At 39.3% G+C, this 21,725-nt stretch overlaps 1 protein-coding gene across 2 annotated transcripts in view; it reads left to right on the top strand.

The window, feature by feature from the left end:
• Positions 1–227: 227 nt before the first annotated feature.
• The window catches only part of zgc:171572 (protein bicaudal D homolog 2), a 41,102-nt gene continuing 19,604 nt past the window's right edge, over positions 228–21,725 (top strand). Inside the window, exons 1-2 of one of the 2 annotated variants that reach the window (XM_060880785.1) lie at positions 228–680; positions 15,335–15,547. In XM_060880785.1, the coding sequence (XP_060736768.1) occupies positions 486–680; positions 15,335–15,547 (408 nt within the window). In that variant the 5' untranslated portion in view covers positions 228–485. The remainder of the gene's footprint in view (positions 681–15,334; positions 15,548–21,725) is intronic. The other variant, XM_060880787.1, reaches the window with a different exon arrangement.

The following is a 21,725-nucleotide window of genomic DNA, read 5'->3' on the forward strand; positions in this document are numbered from 1 at the left end:
ATGTTGCTAGATGGCGCTCTGTTCACACGCTGCACCTTTATAAGATCTCCACGTCACCGTGGATACACGGTTAAGGCAGCGCTTCCGGGATCTATGTACACACACCGCATTGAATCATGGGATGTGAGTTTTTGTCGCCTCTATAAGCGCCTCAGGTTCCCGAGAAGAAAACTACACTTCCCACAAATCCGGCTGAGCGCCGCAACTCCCAGCTGGATGGAGTCCTGGGCAGCTGACGGCTCCTCAGAGGAGGCAGCGCTCATTAACGGGTACGGAGCGGAGAGGAGCCGAGCTCTCCGTCGTCATGGAGTAGCGATATAAAATAAAAAATACAATAAAAACAGCTTTCTGCCCGAAAACACACGGCTGACATGTTCAAACGCAGAAGAAACTAAATTATTCGCCCCGACAAACGATTTGTCGGTGACACTCTTGAAGGTTGGATTTTGTTGGAATCTGTGGTAATTTTTCTCTCAACCGGTCCCATGATGTCCACGGAGGAGATGCTGAAGGAGATCGCGCGCCTCTCCGGTGAGCTGAACGAAACCACGCGCGAGAAGATCCAGGCGGCGGAGTACGGGCTTGTGGTGCTGGAGGAGAACCAGGCGCTGAAGCAGCAGTACGACGAGCTGGAGAGCGACTATGACAGCGTCCGACAAGAACTGGACCAGCTTAGAGAGGTTGGCGCACATTTACAGTCGTGTCTAAGCTGGATTTAAATTAGAACCCAAACAAGTAAAAAAACGTCAATTTAAAAAATTTCTGTCAGTTCGACCGTTACAGTTTGAACCGTCAATATTTAAAATTTCTGTCAGGTCGACCGTTACAGTTTGAACCGTCAATATTTAAAATTTCTGTCAGTTCGACCGTTACAGTTTGAACCGTCAATATTTAAAATTTCTGTCAGGTCGACCGTTACAGTTTGAACCGTCAATATTTAAAATTTCTGTCAGGTCGACCGTTACAGCTTTCACCGTTAACCGTTACCTTTATATCGTTTTCGACGTTTTTTAGGAATTTTTATCATCTTATTTGTGTTTTTATGACAGTGACTGGCTAAGAAATGCTTTTATTTACTTGTTTATTTATTTTATATTCATTTATTAATTACGTTTTTGCTCTGCAATGTCACCAGAATGAAGCCTGACAGGATTACATTACATTCCTAATGGCATCCTCTGGCCTGCGTAATACGTCAGTTATAACTCGTTATCGCGATATTGGTCTTGACGATACTACCGCGCATGCGAGCTCTGAGAAGTAATAATTTTAAACAGTCAACATTATTGTTAGTCGTTTTTTTCCTGCAATGTTATATAGCAGTACGGTGTATAGTCTGTATACTGTGACTCTGGTTAATAACATTCCAGACTCAAGTCTGTTTTAAGTGTACATAAATGACTGACTGGGGAACAGTGAGGGGGAAGAAGAGCCTGATGGAATGCCATCAAATGTGAGTAGTGGTTCTGGTGTAAAAATGTAGCTAGGGTTCATGTGAACTAATACAAGAAAGTCATAAAGTATGTTACATAAATGAAAATTGAGTTAATAGAGTCAAATAAAGATCGTCAGCTTGTCTGTGCTGATGTTTTAACGGCATTTTCATGTTTAAAAATGCATTAAATAAGCAACTGTTGTATTTCTGTATCGTGGTGCTATATAATATAACGTGCTTTGAAAAATGGCGGGCTCAGTTTGAATTTTTTTTCTCTTAAGCAGGAAGTGTCCTTCTGGAAAGATTGACTAGCCAGCCAAACAAGTTACGGCCCACACAGGCATGCTGGGAATGTAGAATCAGCTCTAAAGATAAACGACAGCTCTAGGCTTTCATCGAGCTGTTTTTTTTTTCTTTTCCCCATGACTTTGTCTCCTTATCTGCTCAGTAAAATGGCCCTCTTTGCTTCAGGCCGAGGTTTTGTGTTATGAGTCATATAATCAGAGAAGTAGGTGAAAGAGAAAAAGAGACCAACCACTGGCGCAGCTGTCGGAGCTGTTGATGAAACATTAAGTGCCGTCAGATGGCCTGAGTAAACTGGGCGGAATTCAGCATGTGTGTGGTTCGCTTCGCTTTGTAAGCAATTCCTGGTCAAAATAATGAGGAGGTCATTTCATATTTACCCATAAATCCCAACATTTCTCTGATTTATCTTAAGTGAGTGTTCTCAGCGAGTCATTTCCTGCCACATGGAGTTTTATTTTTAGTTATGGATCCTTGCAAGAAAAGTTAGAATGACTTCATTGCTATTGTCTCCTATTAGCCTGTGTCTTGTCTGATTTTGTTCAATATTTACATTTTGGCAACCGCGTTAACATAAAAAAAACGTTTGTTGTTGGCACTGTGGCGCCTACTGACATGTCTTTCTGGAATATGGAGTGAGGGTGGAAGTATTTGCGGTTGAAAAGACCTTATTGAGAAGACAAGGGCAAAAAAAGGGAGAGAGAGAGAGAGAGAGAGAGAGATAGAGGAGGCCATCAAAACATAAAGCAGTTTTTTTTTTTTTAGTTCAGTTATGCTTTTTGTATTTCTGTCTCCTTAATTCCATGCCCTCTTACTTTCTCTGGGGTTTCTGCTCAAGCCATTTCCTTGCCAAAAAAACAACATAGAAACAGAGCTAAAAGACGGTAAATCTTTCATGGTGAGAAACAAGGCAGGCTTTGGCTTTTGTAATGATCTCATAGTCACATTGATTAGGAGAAACATCACCTGTTCGTGACAAGTGACATTGATTTCTGTACTAGTTAAGTTGCCCTGACATTCTTGTCTTTTATTCAGCTTAATTTGTCAGCTTTTGTAAAACAGTTCATTTAAAAACATTAAGCTATTGTTTATTGGTCAGTGAAACACAAGTCTAGTTTAGCTGGCAGAATATAATAAGTACATTTACTTTTATTATCATTATAGTAATACATCCCTTCAACCCTGCAATGTAGAGAAATTCAGCTCATGTTCATTCTGCAGTGTGCATAAAATGCCTGCCTGATACAACCATTAATATTTTCCAATGATCCACTGACCTCACAGCAGGTTTACATGTTGATGCGAGGAAAGAATAGCTTTTAAACATTTCCTCTCAGTGGATCAGTGAGATATTATTTATAAGTGTGGAACATGCTATGCCATGAAAAGTAATGCCATGCCATGAAATTTACTTCAGCAAAACACTGTTTCTTTCTCAATTTAAAACTGAATACTCTTTTTATTTTAAAGTCGTTTTGATTCAATGATAAAGGTTTTGGGTGTCTACAGTGTGACAGATTTATGGAGGTGTGTTGGAGACTGAAACTGAAGCTGTTGCACACATTATTGACCCAATGGAAATGGTCAACAGTGGATTCTTTATAGTGTCCATTAAATGGCTTTAAGCTTGTGGTTTGATTCTGTATTAGGGTTGGGTGATACAAAAAAAAATGATATCACAACATTTATTTGATGCAAGATATGGATCACAGCACCTAAGCCAGCATCTTTGCTAAGCAACTGCCAGAAAAAAAATGCAGTACTGTGTTTAAATGCTAAGACCAAATCCCAGCCTTGCACATATTCAATATATCCTCACGGCTGCTTGTCATATTGCTTAAATACAATATATAGTCTACTTACAAATTGTTAGTTGTTAAAAACTATTCAATGCATATATTTAAAACTGAAAATGTGAAAAAAACGAAGGCTGTCTATTACAACCCATTTGTTGAGTCTATGAGATTAGATCATGCTCTTTTGGATGATTTCCACCGAAGACAGAGCAGAGATAAAGTGTTAATGGTGCATACCAGCTAAATTCTGCTAAATTGGAGGGTCTTCTACAGTATCCACCATTTCACGATTGCAGGAAATATTAAAACATTTTCGAGTTATGCCTACAAAGACAGCCAAACAGCACAGATATTCATTTGGCTGCCTTTGAGCAAGCTCACTGCCCCACAACTGAGTTCTTATTACACCTAGTTTCCAAAAAATAGAATGCAGGACCACTCTCTGTTATTGACGGTCTCTTTAAGATTTTGCTTGTGTAAGTGCAGACACTGTGCCTATGATGTAGAGCCATTTCTATTCTAAGATATATGGCAAAGATTGGGGGAAGGAAAGGGGGGTTCATGGAGTGGATTTTTGTGTACTTCAGAAATGCCTATGTATCACAGTGACCTTGTTTCCCACACAAAAAATGTTTTTTACAAAGTTATTGGTTATAAAGGAAGAAAAGCATAGGAATTCAGTCTGAATATGGCACGTCTGTGCCTTTCCACTTACAGAAACTTTTGCTGGTTGGGTTTGACCTTCACTTCTGCAGGCTGCCTCTGGGTTGTTTTCCTGTATGCCACACATTCCCACACAGGGTGTCACACACAGAAGTCATGACCTTTCCAACTCCTTGACTTTTGTCCTGACACTGGCACACAGACTGACTGGTCAGTCTGTGTTTGCGTGTGTATTGCATTGATGGGCTAAATATCTTAATTTGAGAAAGCAATTTGCAACCCTCCCATTTTTATCTTCCTTATGTAACCCTCCCATTTTCATCCAGGCTCAGGACCTGAGAGTTAACACTTCACTGGCTCTTTAATTTGATATATTTCTATTACTACAAATCATGTATTTAATGGAAATGTGCTGTACTTACAGACAAAAAAAAAATCTTAAAACTTAAATCTAAAATGATTTCTATTTATTGCTTACATCATGTGCAGCTATTGAGCTGAGATGATGCAGAAAATAGAACTGATGCTGTTTCCATGTTGCCTGATTTATTCAGGGTTTAGCTGGGATTGTCGTGAGGGAATTCAAGAGGCCATGAAGACTCACACATGTGCACACACACACACACACAATAAAAACACCCTTCATTCTGTTGCCATGACAGACCCTTGTGGCATTATGTAGGGTGTGTAAAAAACACAGTGAAAGCATTCACATTTGTGTATGCACACACATACACACACACACACAGCTGATACTGCAGCAGCTGCATGCTTGTAATTTTTATTATGGTCAATACCATAAATATCTTAAAAGGACAATACAGCTTGTGAGACCTGCTTAAGATTTAGAACCAATGTCCATTAATTTAGAGACATGGGCAGGATTAAAAAAAGTCTGCTAATTACACACTTGCACACAGATGTTCCTGGCATGCCTTTAAAAGCATGTAAACAGGTTCAGACTAATGTCTCCAGACTAATGTCTCCAGATTAGAATAATCCTGGCACCGGACACTGGCGTGGGAAAGTTGTAGCAGGTGCCAAGCCTAGCGTAGCCACTTCTACCTGAATAGGCCTCTCTTTGGCTCCTCAGAAGATGGGCACCATCTTATCAAAGGATTGCCTCTTGGATGTGTGAATCAAGAGATTAGACCAGGCCTCTTATGTTTAGCATGTGAAAAGACGTGTCCAAATGCAACTGTGGTGAGCGCTAATAAAGCAGTGTATATATATGTTAGAGATTGTCCAAGGATTTTGATTCCTCTTTATTTGGACTGAAATGTTTTTTGTTTTTTACTTTAGAATAATGAACTTAAAAAAAAGGTGCTTTGGGTGTGCATGGTTTAGAAATATTTTCAGAACAGTATGAATAGTCTGCTATGTCTGCAAAGGTGTGCCCTGGAAAATTCTCTGTATTTATGGACAGTTAAATTAAGCATAACGCAGGCTGAATTAATACAAATGTGTATGAATGAGAGAGAGTGACAGGACGCAATTAAGCCGTAATCTGCAGTAAATGGGTCTGAATGCAGCAGCTAATCACTGCACTCATGGCCTCAATCGGCTGGTTCACAGAGTCTGGCAGCTTATCTTGGATATATCAGCTGTGCGTGTGAAAGAGCTACAGTAGTAAGCTTTGGGGGTGGCATGTATTGTGTTTTTCAAGTTGACATGTTTTAATCGAACAAAAAGTATAATGAAAAAGAATAATGGTGAACTGTGGTCTCTCAGTGGACTCATTGCTCTGTGAAACAAATGGGACTTCCCTACAAAAGGCATGAGGGATTTTCCACAGTCGGGTGCCTGAGGCTGATGGGAATGCGACTTAAATAAGCGTCTTTCACACAAGAATATTACGTTACTTCCTTACCCTGAATAGTGTGTGATGCTTCTGATTGCAACAAGGTTAATTATTTTTCCCGTGTTGCCACTCCAGGTTGTAAACATCATAGCTGACTGCTGTATAAATACATTTCTTCAAACGTCAGTTTGCTATTTACTATTTGTATGTGTGGGTTTCTGATAAAATGTCTGTGTGTACAGAACAGTCAGAGTAAGATAGGAAGGGAATAAGAGGTAATCTGGTTAGCTTAGAGAGGAAGTGTGTCTAAAAGGAGCAGCTGGCCTCATCTATTATTATCAGCAAGAACCGTTTGTCACCAGTCAGAGTTTAGATGACCGCATGACATGCCACAGTTCCTTTGGATGGTCTTTTGCTTTATGTTGGTGCTCCATGTTGTTACAGCAAGCCAGTTTGATGGGAAACTTTTGCTCTATGCAAATTCATATAAAGCGAATACCAGCGTTCTTCCAAATGAAGAAGTCAGACAATAGGGATTATTGACATCTCCAGTCATGTGCTGGTCTCCAGATTTGTTTACAAATCTAGGTCAAAATGTAGGCTGCACTAGGCTCCACTATTAACCATTTCCCCCCCCAAAAGGATTCCTCTATTTGCTGTTTGAGAATATTTATGTAATTTAGAGACAAAAAGCAATTTGAGAACACTTTTGCTGTGTGACATGGTACATTATCATGTTGGATGTAGCTATTAGAATATGGTAAATTGTAGCCATGAAGGGATGCACATGATCAGCAACAATACTCAAATAATCTGTGGCATTCAAGTGAGGCCATCCTTAAAAATATTCTTGTTTGCCGTAACCCGACCGACCCTGTCAATTTAGGACCGACTCAAATGTTTTTTTTTTTTGCTTTAAGCCCGACTGACTTGCCGGTTGTAAATTTGCGTTAAGACAGACCAATTTTTTTTTTACTCTTCAAACAACTAATACAAAAGCAATAAAATAATATTAATTATATTTTAATAAGTATTGTAAATATATAAATACATACAAACGAAGGCTACGTTCTTTCTTTTAAATAAAAACCCGTGACATCATCTATGTTTACACTATTGGTTAACGGATGTCACACTATGGCCTGTGTGTTCGCTTCATCTCATACTCTCATTCACTGTCAGAGTCAACGCTTGGTAATGATGGCTGCGGCTGCAGTAAACAAAATGTTTGCGGTCACCGTTCAAAGTCATACGGGTTCGGGCACCATAATGCATCTAAAAAATTCATTAAAACAGCTCGACACCGCTTTAACTTGGCACGAAGTTCTGGAAAAACTGTGCCCAGATCTTTTCCCATCCCTTCTCCCGTCAGTCTAGCCTGCATCAATATGAGGTTTGCAATGATTCTAACACTACTTTCTGTGTAGCTCTGCAGAAATCAAGACTTTCTCAGTTTTTCTGGTCTTCTGTTCAGCTCTCCAGTTTGGGTGAATCTGTGCCCACTGCAGTCTCAGCTTTCTCATCTTGGCTGAGACAGGAATAGAACCAGACGTGGGATTCTACTGTTGTAGTCTATCCACCTCAAGGTGTGACACATTATGCATTCGGAGATGCTTTTTCTGCTCACCACAATTGTACAATTAGACTGGATGTTTTTCTTTTATTGCATCATTTTGTGTAAACCCTAGAGACTTTTTTTTTGTGAAAATCCCAGGAAATCAGCAGTTTCTGAAATATTCAAACCAACCCGCTTGGCACCAGCAGTCATGCCATGGTCCAAATCAACTGAGTTCACATTTCTTCCTCATTTTGATGGTTGATATGGGCATTACCTGAAGCTGCTGGTTTGTATTTGCATGATTTTATGCATTGCACTGCTGCCACATGATTAGATTAGGTGTACTGTACAAATGTTCCTAATAGACCATAGTGTCTTTGTGGCTTAGTAAACTACACGCAATATAGAATACATAATAAGTCTTCAGTTTATAATGAGAAGAATCAAGTTAAACCTCAGATTTAAGACTGCAACAATAAACATGTCTCGTCTTATTCCCACTGCTTATCACTGAGCTCGTCCAGCATCTCTCTCAGGATTCTGCCCCCTTTTTCCCTCCATTGAATTCCTGCTTCCTGTTTACTTCCATAAGGGGCCCTGAGCACTGAGTAACATCCGTGTTGGGGTAAGTAAAATAGCAGTCCTGCATGGCGGTGAGACCAGGAAGAGAAGACATGATAATAGATTAAATTCTTTGATAGTGTTTGGCATGCAGCATCATAAATGTCCAGATAAAAAGAACATTTGTACTGTAAGAAATCATGGCCCTTGTGTAACAGTTAAAACGTATAAATGGATTGGGAAATTGTTTTGTGAATATAGCATGTCAGACACAGCAGCAACCGATCAGATACATGTGGGAAACACTGTGGCCAAAATATTTTAAATGCTGTAGTGATGCATTGTGATGTTTATTTACTGCTCAGTGTGAATTTAAAAAAAATGCTCTGAATAGCAATTGAACAGTGAGGGTACCTATTAACAAAATACTGAATGAGGAAGAATAATTGTGTGTGTGTATGGTTTGTGTGGGTAAATGAAGGAGCAGACACTGGTGCTTTAACACACCAATCACTCACAGTTCCAAGCAGCATAAGAAGAGAAAGAGAGAGAGAAAAAACAATTATCTCTCAATCGTCTGAGTCACCAGGATCCACCCTTTAAGTATATCTTGGCAAGTGCACAAGATAAGAGTTGCATCTCAAAGCAAATTTGCGTGGGCAAATGTGCACAGTTAGTGGCCATTCTTGTCAGTTGCACACACCCTGATTGCAGGGTGACACCTGCGGGTGTGACAATCTACCCACAACCACAACTCATTGTCAGCAGGGCAGTGATCCAGCACTGTCATCATGGCAGACGTTGTGCTAGTTACAGCCTGTCAGATTTATCTACATCAACAGCGAGTTTTTAATTGAAAAGTAAGTACTTAAGGTCAGGGGCACCCACATCTTCTGCTTCTTGCTTCTTGTGAGGTTGTATGTGGCAGAACAAGATGCATTTGAGTCTTGAAACAGTAGGTAGTGAAAAAAATGACAAAAACTCATGACCATACATATTATAGGTTTGGTCTGAGGAATCTCTCAAGGCAATCTGTGTTTGTCACTTCACACTTTAACATCTTAACATCTTAAGCTCCGTCTGACACACATTGAAGAATCTGTTTCATCGCTTATTAGTGTGAATGTAGTGTTACACCTCAAACCTTTTTTTATTGCACCATTTGTGTCATGGTGACTGAGTTAACGTCTTTACATTGCTGAAAAAGCTTATGTGTTCAAAGATTTTGTAAAATCTATCTATCTATATATGTAGTGCTCTTTACTGCCCCACTTGTGTTAAGTGAATCCTAGAGACAAGGAGCAGAGTAGGCAGAATTGATAACAACTGGAGGAAAGGGTGCCACATAGAAAGAAAGAGTGTGTGTGTACAGTATGTGTGTGAGAGAGTGTGTTTGTCAGTGTGTGTTTGTGTGTGTGTGTGCTTGGGTGTCGCTGGTATTTTGGTCTGGTAGTTGGGAGGAGCTGGATGTTTGCCAGTTTCTTAAGAATCTGAGAAATAATGTGTGTGTGTGTGTGTGTAATGCTACATGTGTGTAAGGCTAGATGCCAGTGTTCCTATGGGAACCAGTTGGGTTTGGGTTCTTTTGGGCATTCAGTCAAACGAACAGTGACAACACCAGCTTATATAACTATCATTTAAATGGGTGGTTCAACCTCGTTAAAGCTTTTCATGTGTTTGCTTGTGATGGGGTGTCCCTGTTTATTTTACATGGAAAACATTTGATTTGGTCCAGAGAACAACTGAAAATATATTTAGTACATCCAAAATAAACGCTAGAACATTTCACCAAACTCCCCACAGAGTTCTGACTAATATTCGTTTAATAAAATGCTGCAGTAGTGAACATTAAGCTGTCTGCATGTATTGTTGTATGAAATGCGGGGATTTGTCGTTTTCTCCCCATTCACACCTCACGTGCTGTTGATTAACTGCGGCCTCTGATCAATTAGGCATGCATTGCAAGGCTGGGATTTGATTAAACGTGTCTGTAGTTAGATTAGTGAGACGTTGATTGTAGAAGGACAAGCCATAGATCTCACATGTACAATTTCTTTTTCCTTGGTTTGAAAGAAAATGTAAATTCTTTTGAGCTGGAGTAAAGGAATTCAATTTCCATTGGGTTGCTGAAACCAAAAACATTTATTTGTACATGGGGTTTAAACCGTGTCATCCAGTTTGAGTAGAATATTCTAGATTTCGCCTTGGATTATTTCAAGCTGGCCGCTTAATTTAAGAATTAAACATGGCATGGCGTGCTGAAGATAATTGCTTAACACTCCTGTTACCCTGAAGTTTGTTTTCCTTAAACGTCATGTGTTTTATTCCTTTATACTACATGCAAAACGCAGTTTTGATTTTATGAAACAATAACACAATGTATTATTTAACCATTTATTTAAACACACATACAGTCATTCCTCATATAACGTCAGTAAGACAACTTCTGACGTACTGAGTAACATACATATAAATGTGATAGAACAAGTGCATGAAAATAAACCAGCATCCAGAGCTACTATAAGAGCTGCTGTGCTAATAAAACAATAAATCAACACTAAGGGCCTTTTTACACCTGGTCACTTCATGTGTTCTCTCTGATCCGATAGCTATCTGATTTGTTAAAACTGTTCCATTTACATTAGGCCACATAAATGCGTCTTGGCGAATCGGATATCAATCCGATCTTTCTACTCACGCCCAAAATGCAAATATATTTTACCTCATTTCCGGGGTAATTGAAATGGAACACGCTTTGGTGTATGCGGTTTTCAGAATGCAATCAAAAAGAAGACGAAAAAACTTGTTACGACGGTTATGCTACAAAAAAACAGCATTTACAGGGTTCCCACGCGTCCTGGAAAACCTGGAAATTCTGGAAAATTAATGACCAATGTTCCAGTCCTGGAAAACACATGGAAAATGAAAGAAAACATAAACTGTCCTGGAAAAAATCTTGTTGTCCTGGAAAATTATTATTTTTAAATGTTCTTGATCATTTAAAGATCATCTTGATCATTTAAAAATTAGTAACAGAAAGCGCTCTCTTCAGGGACGCTGAGTTTTGACGGGTTTTTTGTTATGCTGTTTAATCTCGCTGTGACGGATGACGTTGTCTTGTGTTGGCGGTTTCAGGTGCTAGGAATAGTTTAAGTGCTCGAATGTTTTCAGCAAATGGTGACGGGTAACCAGGTTATATTAACCTTGTTAATCTGAATATCATGTGCAAGGGGAATGCACAGCAATCTAAAGCATGCATGACGGCATTGGCCTGAGAAAGGAAAGGGTATTAATATATGCGGTCTTTTTATTTTATAAATGTTGAAATTTCATTCACATGACAAATTGTCTTTAAAAGTATAGTTAAGTAATAGCCATAAAGTGTACGTTGTTTTTCTTCTGGAGAGAAGAACATATTACTTTAGGCCGTGAATCTGTGATCTTTTTTTTTTTTTTTGCTAAATTTGAAATGTCCTGGAAAAGTCCTGGAAAATGATCTCTGAAAAAGAGTGGGAACCCTGATTTACTGTTTGCTGCATTTTCGCTGGCGGCAGCAGTGCATTTTAAGTCCCAACGAGACACCTGGGTGAAAGATCACTTGCGAGTGACGTACTTCCGTTTGGGAGGACTATAGCGCTGACGTATGTGGCTTGAACAACCATATTCATTTACACCTTTCCAGTTTCATCTGAAATGCGTCCCAGACCACCTCCTGAAGTGGTTTGAACGATCGGATTTATATCCATATCAATAGCCATTAAATACCAGAGGCTATTGGTGGATTTTTGGCGTTGATTCATTCTTCATTTTTAACTGGGTTACAATAAAAATAGCTCTTCATCATTTTATTGAACAAGCCACCTTATGAGTAATGTTTAGATTCCAAATTTTAAATGTCAGTGTTTCTAAAACGGTCAGTTCCTTCTCTACACCAAATGTCACTTCAGAATTCAGTTCCTATTCTATACCACGTTGGTCAGCTTTGGGGAGAAAACAAAAAAACAGCTGGCTTCCTGACCTTAGCAGGAAGTGTATAAGTCAGCTGGATAAGTCATCTGCACAGGCTGAGACTGATGTCATGGGAAAGTCATGCTAAAGTAAGGCAGATCAGATGAATACAGATGACTACAAACCCAAAGCACAAGGCTCTGTAATATATAAGATACTCTACTGGTAAATAGGATTGAGAAGGCATGAAAATGTAGAGAGGAAATGAAAGATGAGTGTGCAGTGTCCCATCGCTTGTTTCCTTATTCTGTCAGTCTACTTGGCACAGAAGTCATAAGGACACTTTTCTGTGATTTCTTACACACTCACAGCTGAATCCACCTCTGATGCGTTCTCTCTACCTGAATAGATCAGATATGGTCAATAACAGGATGAAATGTGGAATATGGCATTCTTTAGTTAGCTCTTTGTCTAGGGAAAATGAATGTTAACCTTCCTTGGTTCCCCTGTTGTGTGACTGGTTGTTGTTAAACTATTCCGTTTACTGTGGCCGTGTGTTAACGAGCAAGAGAAATCGATGAGGATTCTTTTTTTTTCCTCCAGTGGCGAGTACACAGTTTTTCCCTTGTGCGAACAGTGTGTTCTCTCCTCCTTTTTAAAAAAGTTAATCCATGCCTTGTTACTTATTGACACAATTTTAGTCAGTAAGTATTTGGAGGCCACAATAGGTCAGTGCTCAGGCAAGTTCTCATATGTTATTTGTAGCATAAATCATTTCTTTCTTTCTTTTTTTTAATTGTACATTTTTTTCCATTGTCCTTTTGTGTGTGAAAATCCCAGGAAATCAGTAGTTCCAGAAAAGCTGAAGCCAACATACACAACTCTGTATACACAAGTAAAACATACTTCACAAGTTCTAAAGGTTACAGAGATTTTCCCCCTGACGTTTCTGATGTTTGATGTGAACATTAACTCAAGCTCTTGACCTGTGTGTGTGTGATTTGATGCACTGCACTGCTGCGACAGTGATTGGCACTTTGGATAATAGCATGAATGTATAGATGTTCCTATTAAAGTGAACACTTCAGGGATGCCTCATGAACTTCACTTTTCACTGTTCTTGTTTGGTGCAAAATGCTTGATTTCACAAAAAGAATCGACTGGAATTTGACATGCAGAGGGTGAAGGAGATAAAGAAGTGATTTCTTTTGCATCCGGGTGATTGGTGCAGTGGCACAGAAGAACAAGGGATCTCTCTCTTGATCCTCCAGACATGCTGACCTTCATCTTTTCACTCTTAGGTATATGATTATATTTCTTTCCCAAAATTACAATTTTCTCTGAATTCCAGGTTCTGACTGTTACTTAGCCTGACCTCTGACTTTCAAGTGACTTCTGAAAATGTGTTAACTCTCGCAAATCACAGTTAAATGTCGAGCATCGTCTGACCCACAGCATTGTATCAGCGTACTGTTGCAAAATCCTGTGGAATGAGTTCTGCACAGAGCATGCTGGAACAGGCGCAGTGGATAGACTTCCAGGAAAGCTGTTCTGCTTCAGGCCTAAACATGTCCATGCAGTATTTTATTTGTGTGTGTGTGTGTGTGTGTAAGAGAGAGAGAGAGATTAGACACTCTCCTCTGCAGAATAGCAGAGCTGCAATGCAGAGGCTGCTCAGTAGTCAGCTGTTTAACTCCTTCATTCCCTCCTGGTACAATCTCTCCCACAGTTATCATGTCAGATGGTGAGGGTTAAAATCTCTCACTACTGGATAATTACAGCTAAAGTGACCATCGTAATTATTTTACTCCATACTCAATTACTGAGTTCATTATTCATCTAGTTTACGAGATGTTTTGTGTTATTGCATCTGCCACAGAAAGCTTTATTTCGCATGTCATAAGAATAAATCCCTTTAGGTGTATTCGTCTTTGAATGTAAATAATGGACGCTAATCACCCGTGTTAATAATAATGCTGGTCAGTTAGCCCACACGAATGTGGGTTGTGTATTACACAACTGGATCAAATCTTAAGCTCTGAGATCTTGCAAAAAAACAAACAAACAAACAAAACAAAAAAAAAGAAACCAGGTAAATATCTGAGATGAGAATAATGAGCTAAACAAACTCATCAGTGTGTTATACAGTAAGTCAGTTGTGTTGCCGAGGACGTCAACAACTTCAAACAAGACCCACATCAAAGCCGTATAGCTCACCACAGAGCCACCATTTTCTCCCATGACTCACATTCTGCTCCATTCCTCTCTATGACCATGGTGGACAATCATAATTAATTAGCTAGCCCTCTGAGGAAGTAATAACAAGGCAAACTAGCAAGTGTATTAAAAAAGTTAAATGATTGATTATATAATAATCATTTATTATTTTTTAGCAATGTAGCACACTGAATTTGTAATCTTTATTCCTGCCAGATGTCTGCGGAGTCCATTAAAGCGAAAGTTTGCTGATAAACAGCCAGTGTGCCTGGGTCTTAAATAAAGGTGTGTCATTGTCATGAGGGCACAGCAAAGTCGTCCAAAACCTGTCCAGGTTTACGCAAGCCCTGAACAAAGCGTGCAAGTGCTTGATCTGAACAGTATATCTCATGGCTGCAGCCCAAGTCTGAGAGATTAGATTACAGGAAGTTTGCGAACCAACATCACACCACAACACCTGATTTTCTTTGTCTAAACTAACAAGTGAAATTAGCAAGCAACAAGAAAGATTACCTGGAGGCATTGATGCATTTGATAGTCCTGTGGGGTTGATCTGTCCCTCCCCCTGTCCAAAGACATGCATTATAGGCAGATAGGTGTCTTTAACTTGTCTGTAGTGTGTGAAAGCTTGCACTAGTGCAGTGGGTTGGTGACCCGTCAAGTTTGTCCCTTTGCCTTTGCTGGGATGGCCTCCATGTCCCCTGTGCCCCTGTGTAGGAGAAGCTGTACAGATAAGGGATGGATGATTGTGTTGAATTTTTTGTAATGTGTTTAGTGATTCTATTGCTAATTGGTTAGCTAGTGCTGTAATTTTGTTAATGGTTGTGTACCCATTCTGATGTCACAGAAGGACATTGCTAGTGGATATACACATGGGGTGGGGATTCACCAGTCTCATGGAAGTGGGATTCCATATCAGCTCCTAAATGCACTGGGATGTCAAGGGTCATATTAATGAGAACTAGACGTAGTTGAGACAACAGATATCAGGCTCTGTATTAGCATGAAAGTTGCAGATTTGGAACATAACCAGACACGCTTTCTTTCCCCAGGCATTCGGACAGGCTCACTCCAACCAGAGAAAAGTGGCAGCTGATGGCGAGAGTCGGGAGGAATCTCTGCTTCAGGAGTCGGCATGTAAAGAGGCATACTATGAGCAGCGCGTGCAGGAGCTACAGGCCGAACTCAGGCAGACTCGCAACACCCTCTCCAACGCACAATCGGAGAACGAGCGCCTGTCCACCATCACTCAGGAGCTCAGAGAGGTTAGACACACAAATAACACTATCCCAAGAGCATATGTTGTCCTTTTTTTCCCCCCCTATTATTTACCCGGGGAATAAACAATGATGTGCTTGCAAATTGGAAAAACTGAATAAACTGAAACATTGTACAATATTTTGAGATTTAGAAATTTTGAGAGAATAATAATAATAGAATTTAACGTATTATTATAAATCAGTTCTGCACATCCATAGTTTAATTATGAGTGTCATTTCAACTGATATTCATTCATATTTGTATTATTGCCCCCAATTTTGACCTTTGCAATATGATCAAACTGCAATGTGCAAATGACTCTTACAAATGACTCAGTAATTAATTGTGTTGTGTAGGAGTTTTGAAGAGTCAAACTATACACTTTCTGCAGCATCTTTTACTATTAATTAATTATACACTCTTTGCCCAACATATTTGTTCAGAAACAGCTGCACTGTGATGGCTATTGGAACAGACATGCAGTAATCAGCAGCTAAGTGCACATATTCAGGTGTTATTACCAGCTGTTAATGGTCAAAGAGATTGTAATCCAGATAACCTCCCAGTGAATATCAATTTACTGGATGTTATTTGAGCGGCGTCATTCTGGAATCTCGAGCACCCGCCGATTGGTCTCTTTCAGTATCTGATCTGGCAACCACTGACACACACTCATGCCAGGCATGATGCCAGCTTTGCCCTTTGCTCCATGACCCGACACCAGCGGAATCCACTTACACGCCTCAGTCCATACACACTCTTGTGCAAGCACAAATTAATGCCTCACTAATTACTTTCCAGTGTTGTGAAAATCTGCAGATTGCTCTAAATGGTCACATGACATGCTCTTGTGTCTTCAAGAACCAAAGCTTGTACTTTGAGTGGATCTATAACCCGGTAGAGTGCAAGGCTTTCAGCTGTAACAGTACAAGTACAAAGGATTGTGCAAATCCATTTTCTGACATAAAATGAAAAGACTTGCCGCTGACATCCCTGAAAATGAATTTTAAACCCTCTTTTTTTTTTGTTTGTCTTTTTGTTTTTTGCTCATCTTCAACGGATTAAGGATCCTCTGTAAAAATTTGAAAGGAAATCCCTTTTCCAAGCTTTACGCTTTTTTGCGGAGTTAGTCAAATCACATTTCAAGCATCAAGTTCAAAATCTCCTGATACCAAGCCCCAAATCCCTCCTTTCTCAGTGTCAGTGGCTTTGGAGCCTTTTTGCTTACTCTTCTCTGATTCAGATTTAGCATCATTTGCGATCAAAATAATCAACATCTTTGTCAGCCTTGGATGCATTTCAACACACACACATGGTTTAGCTTCATCCCTCCAAACATCTCAGCTCACAGAAAACATTTGTAGCTCAGACGTCTGCATTATACGTCGAAGCAGTAAGTGTGTATTGTAATAGACGCTTTACCCCTTTACAGGCTCTGAATAGAATTTAGAAACATCAACATTTAAAGAAGTAATGGAGGGCGAACATTCCTCTTCATGTTCCTACATGCACCACCGATTGAAGTCTAACATGGATCAGCCTGAAGGAAAGTTGAAAGAAGGAGCCAGATCAAAAGATACTGAAAATGCTGTGGTTTTGTGTGGATACAGAACAGATCTTAGTGATTAGAGTGTTAGAGATCTTAGCTAGCAATGATTTGCTCGTGAGATGCCCATTTGAGGATCACATTTAAATTGCTTCAAATCTTGTGACAATTTCATGTAATGTTGAACGCCGTTAACGTTTTCCATCACTATCACAATCAAAATGTAGGTAATACTGTAGGAAAGCTTTTCGCCTTATAAAGATTGCATAGCCTCTTTGGACGTCTCTTAGTATCTCATTATCTCTAAGGTAGCATTGGAGTCAGTTTCAAAAGCAGATTGCAGATCATTTGCACTGCAGATTTTTTTTATTTTTCAGTGAATGCATGTTTATATTGGAACTGGTCAGGTATGGGCGTCCCTCCCTCTCTCTCTCTCTCTCTCTCTCTCTCTCTCTCTCTCTCTCTCTCTCTCTCTCTTTCTCGCTATTTTTCCCTCTCTCTCACTCTCTCTCTCTCTCTCTTTTTTTAATTTTAATACATCTTGTCATGTTACACTTACAGGTATGTAGCACATAAGAATTTTTCTCGTGTCAGAAAACCTAAATTGACTATTACCTCTGACTGTTAGAAAGCTCTGACAATGGAAAATCCTCCTTTAAATACTAAATAAACATTTCCTTACAGATATATCCTAGTCTGTGCTGTCCGATTTCAGAGCTGATATTCCTGTAAGATTTTATGAACTTACAGTAATACTACTTCTTTCACTGATTAATAGAAAAAGCAATTTTATAATCTAGCTTAATATATAAGTCACTAGTAACAAACGTGTAGCTAATCGGCAGTGTACTATTATAATTAATTTAGTTTGTCTGGTATTTTATTATCCTTAAATTTAGTCTCGCACCTGATACCCAAGAGTTGCCAACGAAATGCATGCACACAGCTTGACTTTGTTCCCAGGTCGTCGTTTAAAAAAGAGGGTTAATTTGTTGGCTGGTGGGAGGTGAACGTGTGTGTGTGTGTGTGTAGGGAGGGTGTAAATCTTCTGCAGGGTATGTTTATCGCAGCTACATGTCCAAGCACTGTGTGTGTGTGTGTGTGTATGTGTGTGTGTGTGTGTGTGTGTGTGTTTGTGTGGGCTTTTCTGCAATGTGCCATAGAACATTGGATAAAAAACAGACAAAGGAAAATGATAAAGCTACTTTAATTCATGTCTGAATTTTTTTTTTATTTTGCTTCTTAGAATATTGCTTCTTATCAGACTGTTGATTAAGGATTTATTTTGTTCAAAATTATAAAAAGATTTATAATAAGCAATATATCTTATCCCTATTAATATATTAATACTAATATTAATATAAATAATAATTAACACTAATATTAATATATTATTATTGAGGACGATATAATGGATTCTCTCTCTCTCTCTGTGTGTGTGTGTGTGTGTGTGGGAGGACAAAGACCTTAAAATAACTGTTATTTCTGCAGATCCTATTTATATAATATACAGGCTCATTTAAAAGCAGACACAAGACTGAATCTAGCTTAAATGTATAGAAATAAACCCAATAAACTCTGTCACCGAGTGCTGATTTATCTTTATGTTTACAACTGTTAGTCCATTTCAAAGACTTTGACGCTTTCGAAATGACTAAAGACTGCGCTCTGAGCCGAATCAATGCACCAGCTGTAACTCAGAACCTAATGGACTGCTAATGTGTACACTACACTCACAATGGGTTCTTCTAGAATTAGACAAAACGCAATAGAATTTGCATCCAAATTAGGAAATCACCTAATCACCTAGCACATTCAATGGAATACACACTCCCACTTAACGTAAACAGTCTGCTAGGCAATACATAAATAGTACTATATATAAATAGTAAGTGTGGGCAAACCAGAATAGAGAGCCTTCCTATAACAGAAACCTAAACAGTATTTTTTCCCCCGGCCCAATCCATGTAATGCAGTCTTATGACCATGTCCCAGATGCTATGAACAGTTCATAGTGCTGTTGAATCCTCGATTCTGATTGGTCAGAACATTGATTTATTTTTTTATAACAGCAGCTCTGACAGCTGCATAGCAAATCTCAGTCTTATATTAATACCCTCCTTCTAATATATTACTGTTTCTATGGTAACAGCTCATTTGCATGGCAGATGCTCTGAAAATGTATAATGGTCTATGTGGTGATGTTTTCTGTAAGATGATTATCTAACACGCTACTTTAGGTCAGTACGTTTTCCACCAAAGGACTGTCTATTCCAGAACAGAGGAATATAAACTCTGAGGTTTCTCTGTCTATTATTATCATCCAGTGCTGATGCACTTTGGAGCTCTTTTATGGTGCTTGTTTGATGTCATTTGAAACTGTCATTTGATGTCACCTACACCATTATTAAACAGTATATGCATACACACAAACCTTGTGTCTCATATGTCATACCTCAAACTATGTACTCGTACACGTTACTAACCAGAAGGATAAGCCGCTTCCCAGTTGACAGCAAATGACAGCATACATGAAATGTGTAACACTACGCTACTAGCTTTATCAGAGTACAGTGGATTTTGTACTCTGAGCTGAGATAGATTATACAGGATAAACAGGCGGTGGCTTGGATGGGATGGATAGTGTAGGACATCCTGAAGCTGCTGCAACCATGTGCACTGCCATTATGTGCAATTATAACAAAAAAAAAGACAATTCTAAGATGTCTTTTCTACCAGGGTGTTGTTGACCATCTTTAAAAAAAAAATCATTCAGCATCAGTGCCTGGTAGCCCTGTCCTTCTCACACAGACACACACACACGCATTTAAACTATTATTTCTACAGACTTATATGTACATTCCTAGAGATTTTTTTTATCTGCTCAGCTTGTGTGAAGGTCATCTAACTACACACCAACCATAGAGACAAATACATACAAACACACACACAGAGCTTAGCTGTCTTAACTGAATCTCATTCAGCTGCAGAGCAGGAGGCAGCTCTCGTCATGACCTTCAGATCGTATTACAGCATCATGGGCCATCAGGAGTTTATAACAACAAATCTCTCTGTCTATCACACCCCAATTTAACAAAATTACTACTACGCTGTCTTTGTTATTATTTCTAGTTTATATGGAAACAAAAGAGCATGTACTAAATTAGTCTGTCCAGGTCTAGCATTCCGTGCCGACTATGGAAATAGGGATAAAAAATAGGGATTTTTTAAGCATGTTATATTTCAGAGCTGCCTCAGAAACGCCTGCTGTGTCTACATGCATGTACATGCGCTCTCCACTGATTGCACATATCCGCTAGAGAGAATTCATGACCTGGAGGCAGTGTTATTAAAAGTGTTTTTTAATCCAACAACTAGCTAGAAGATACAGATGAGGAAAAAATATGGAGGGATGGCAAGAAAGATATATAGAGAGGGAGGAGGGATAGAAACCAGGTCAAAGGAAAAATGTGTTAAATCGATGGACAGGAGGCGAGCGGTGGGGGATGGTGAAAGTCACAGAGCCAGAGGGAAGGAGAGAAGGAAAGAGAGACAGAGAAAGCGCTAGGGAGAGAGGGGGGAGGGGCGTTATGGCTGTTCTGTCAGATGTGTAATCTCTGTCTCATGCTGCCTGGATATCCCGGTGATTTCCTAATGTGGAAACGCAGCACAGAATATATTAGAATGATTTGTGTGATCAGATTTAAAATTGCACTCAGGCGACTACATGAACATTTGCTGCTAAACAAGAACATGAATTGTTATGTCTACAGGAAATCTCTAAAATCTTGCTCATAGAACATCTGCAGATGATTAAAAAAGTCTAAAATGGTGGCATATTCAAAATGTCCAGCTAATGCCTGTTCTATGCACTCCGCCTGAATGTCATGATATAAATGAACACAGCTGTCCTGGGTGCTCTAACTGAAAAGTCCCATTTTGGAGAATTAACATACCAGGGAAACATTTATTCTTTCACACGAATTAAATACCAGAGTATCGCTATAGCTTTGTACAGTCAACTAGCTTACATTCTGCCCAATAAAGACCGGGTGCTGGCAGCTCATCTGTATGTATCAGCTGTTTTAATTGACCAAAAATCTTGCTTGCTGCTTTACTTGCTGTTCTAGATATGCAATCATTTTAGCACCACAGTGCTGTTTTTGCACCAGCTAGACACAAAATTGGAACAGCACCAGTCCATAATGCAAATCTATTGGGGAGGAAGCAGTCCGTCATTGTCAAGGTTGCCAAAAGCTTAAAAATGTTCCACGGCTACCAGGATCTTGTTTTACAGCAATTAATTGAGTTTGTCTTCAATATAGAGCCATTTTTATCGAATATATATCTAAAATGATTTGGTGAAGGAAGGGGGGATTATAGAGTGGATAATGTCTGTACATCTGAAATTCATGTGCGCCACAGTGACCACGCCATGTGTTTTCATTTTCAGATGCCTAGATTTTTTTGTGTGTGGCTTTTGAGATGTAGCTTGGATGGAAAGTGTGTTGAAACCTGAAAACCCTGGCAGATCCCTAGCAATGGATCTTGTGATCCCCCCCACCCCCTAAATGTATTATGTTAATACAGAACCCTCTAAGAAGCAGAGGTCTAAATTACAACCAAGTCCTGTTTGT

Source organism: Tachysurus vachellii, chromosome 11, assembly GCF_030014155.1.
Source record: "Tachysurus vachellii isolate PV-2020 chromosome 11, HZAU_Pvac_v1, whole genome shotgun sequence".
Taxonomy (NCBI): Eukaryota; Metazoa; Chordata; class Actinopteri; order Siluriformes; family Bagridae; genus Tachysurus; species Tachysurus vachellii.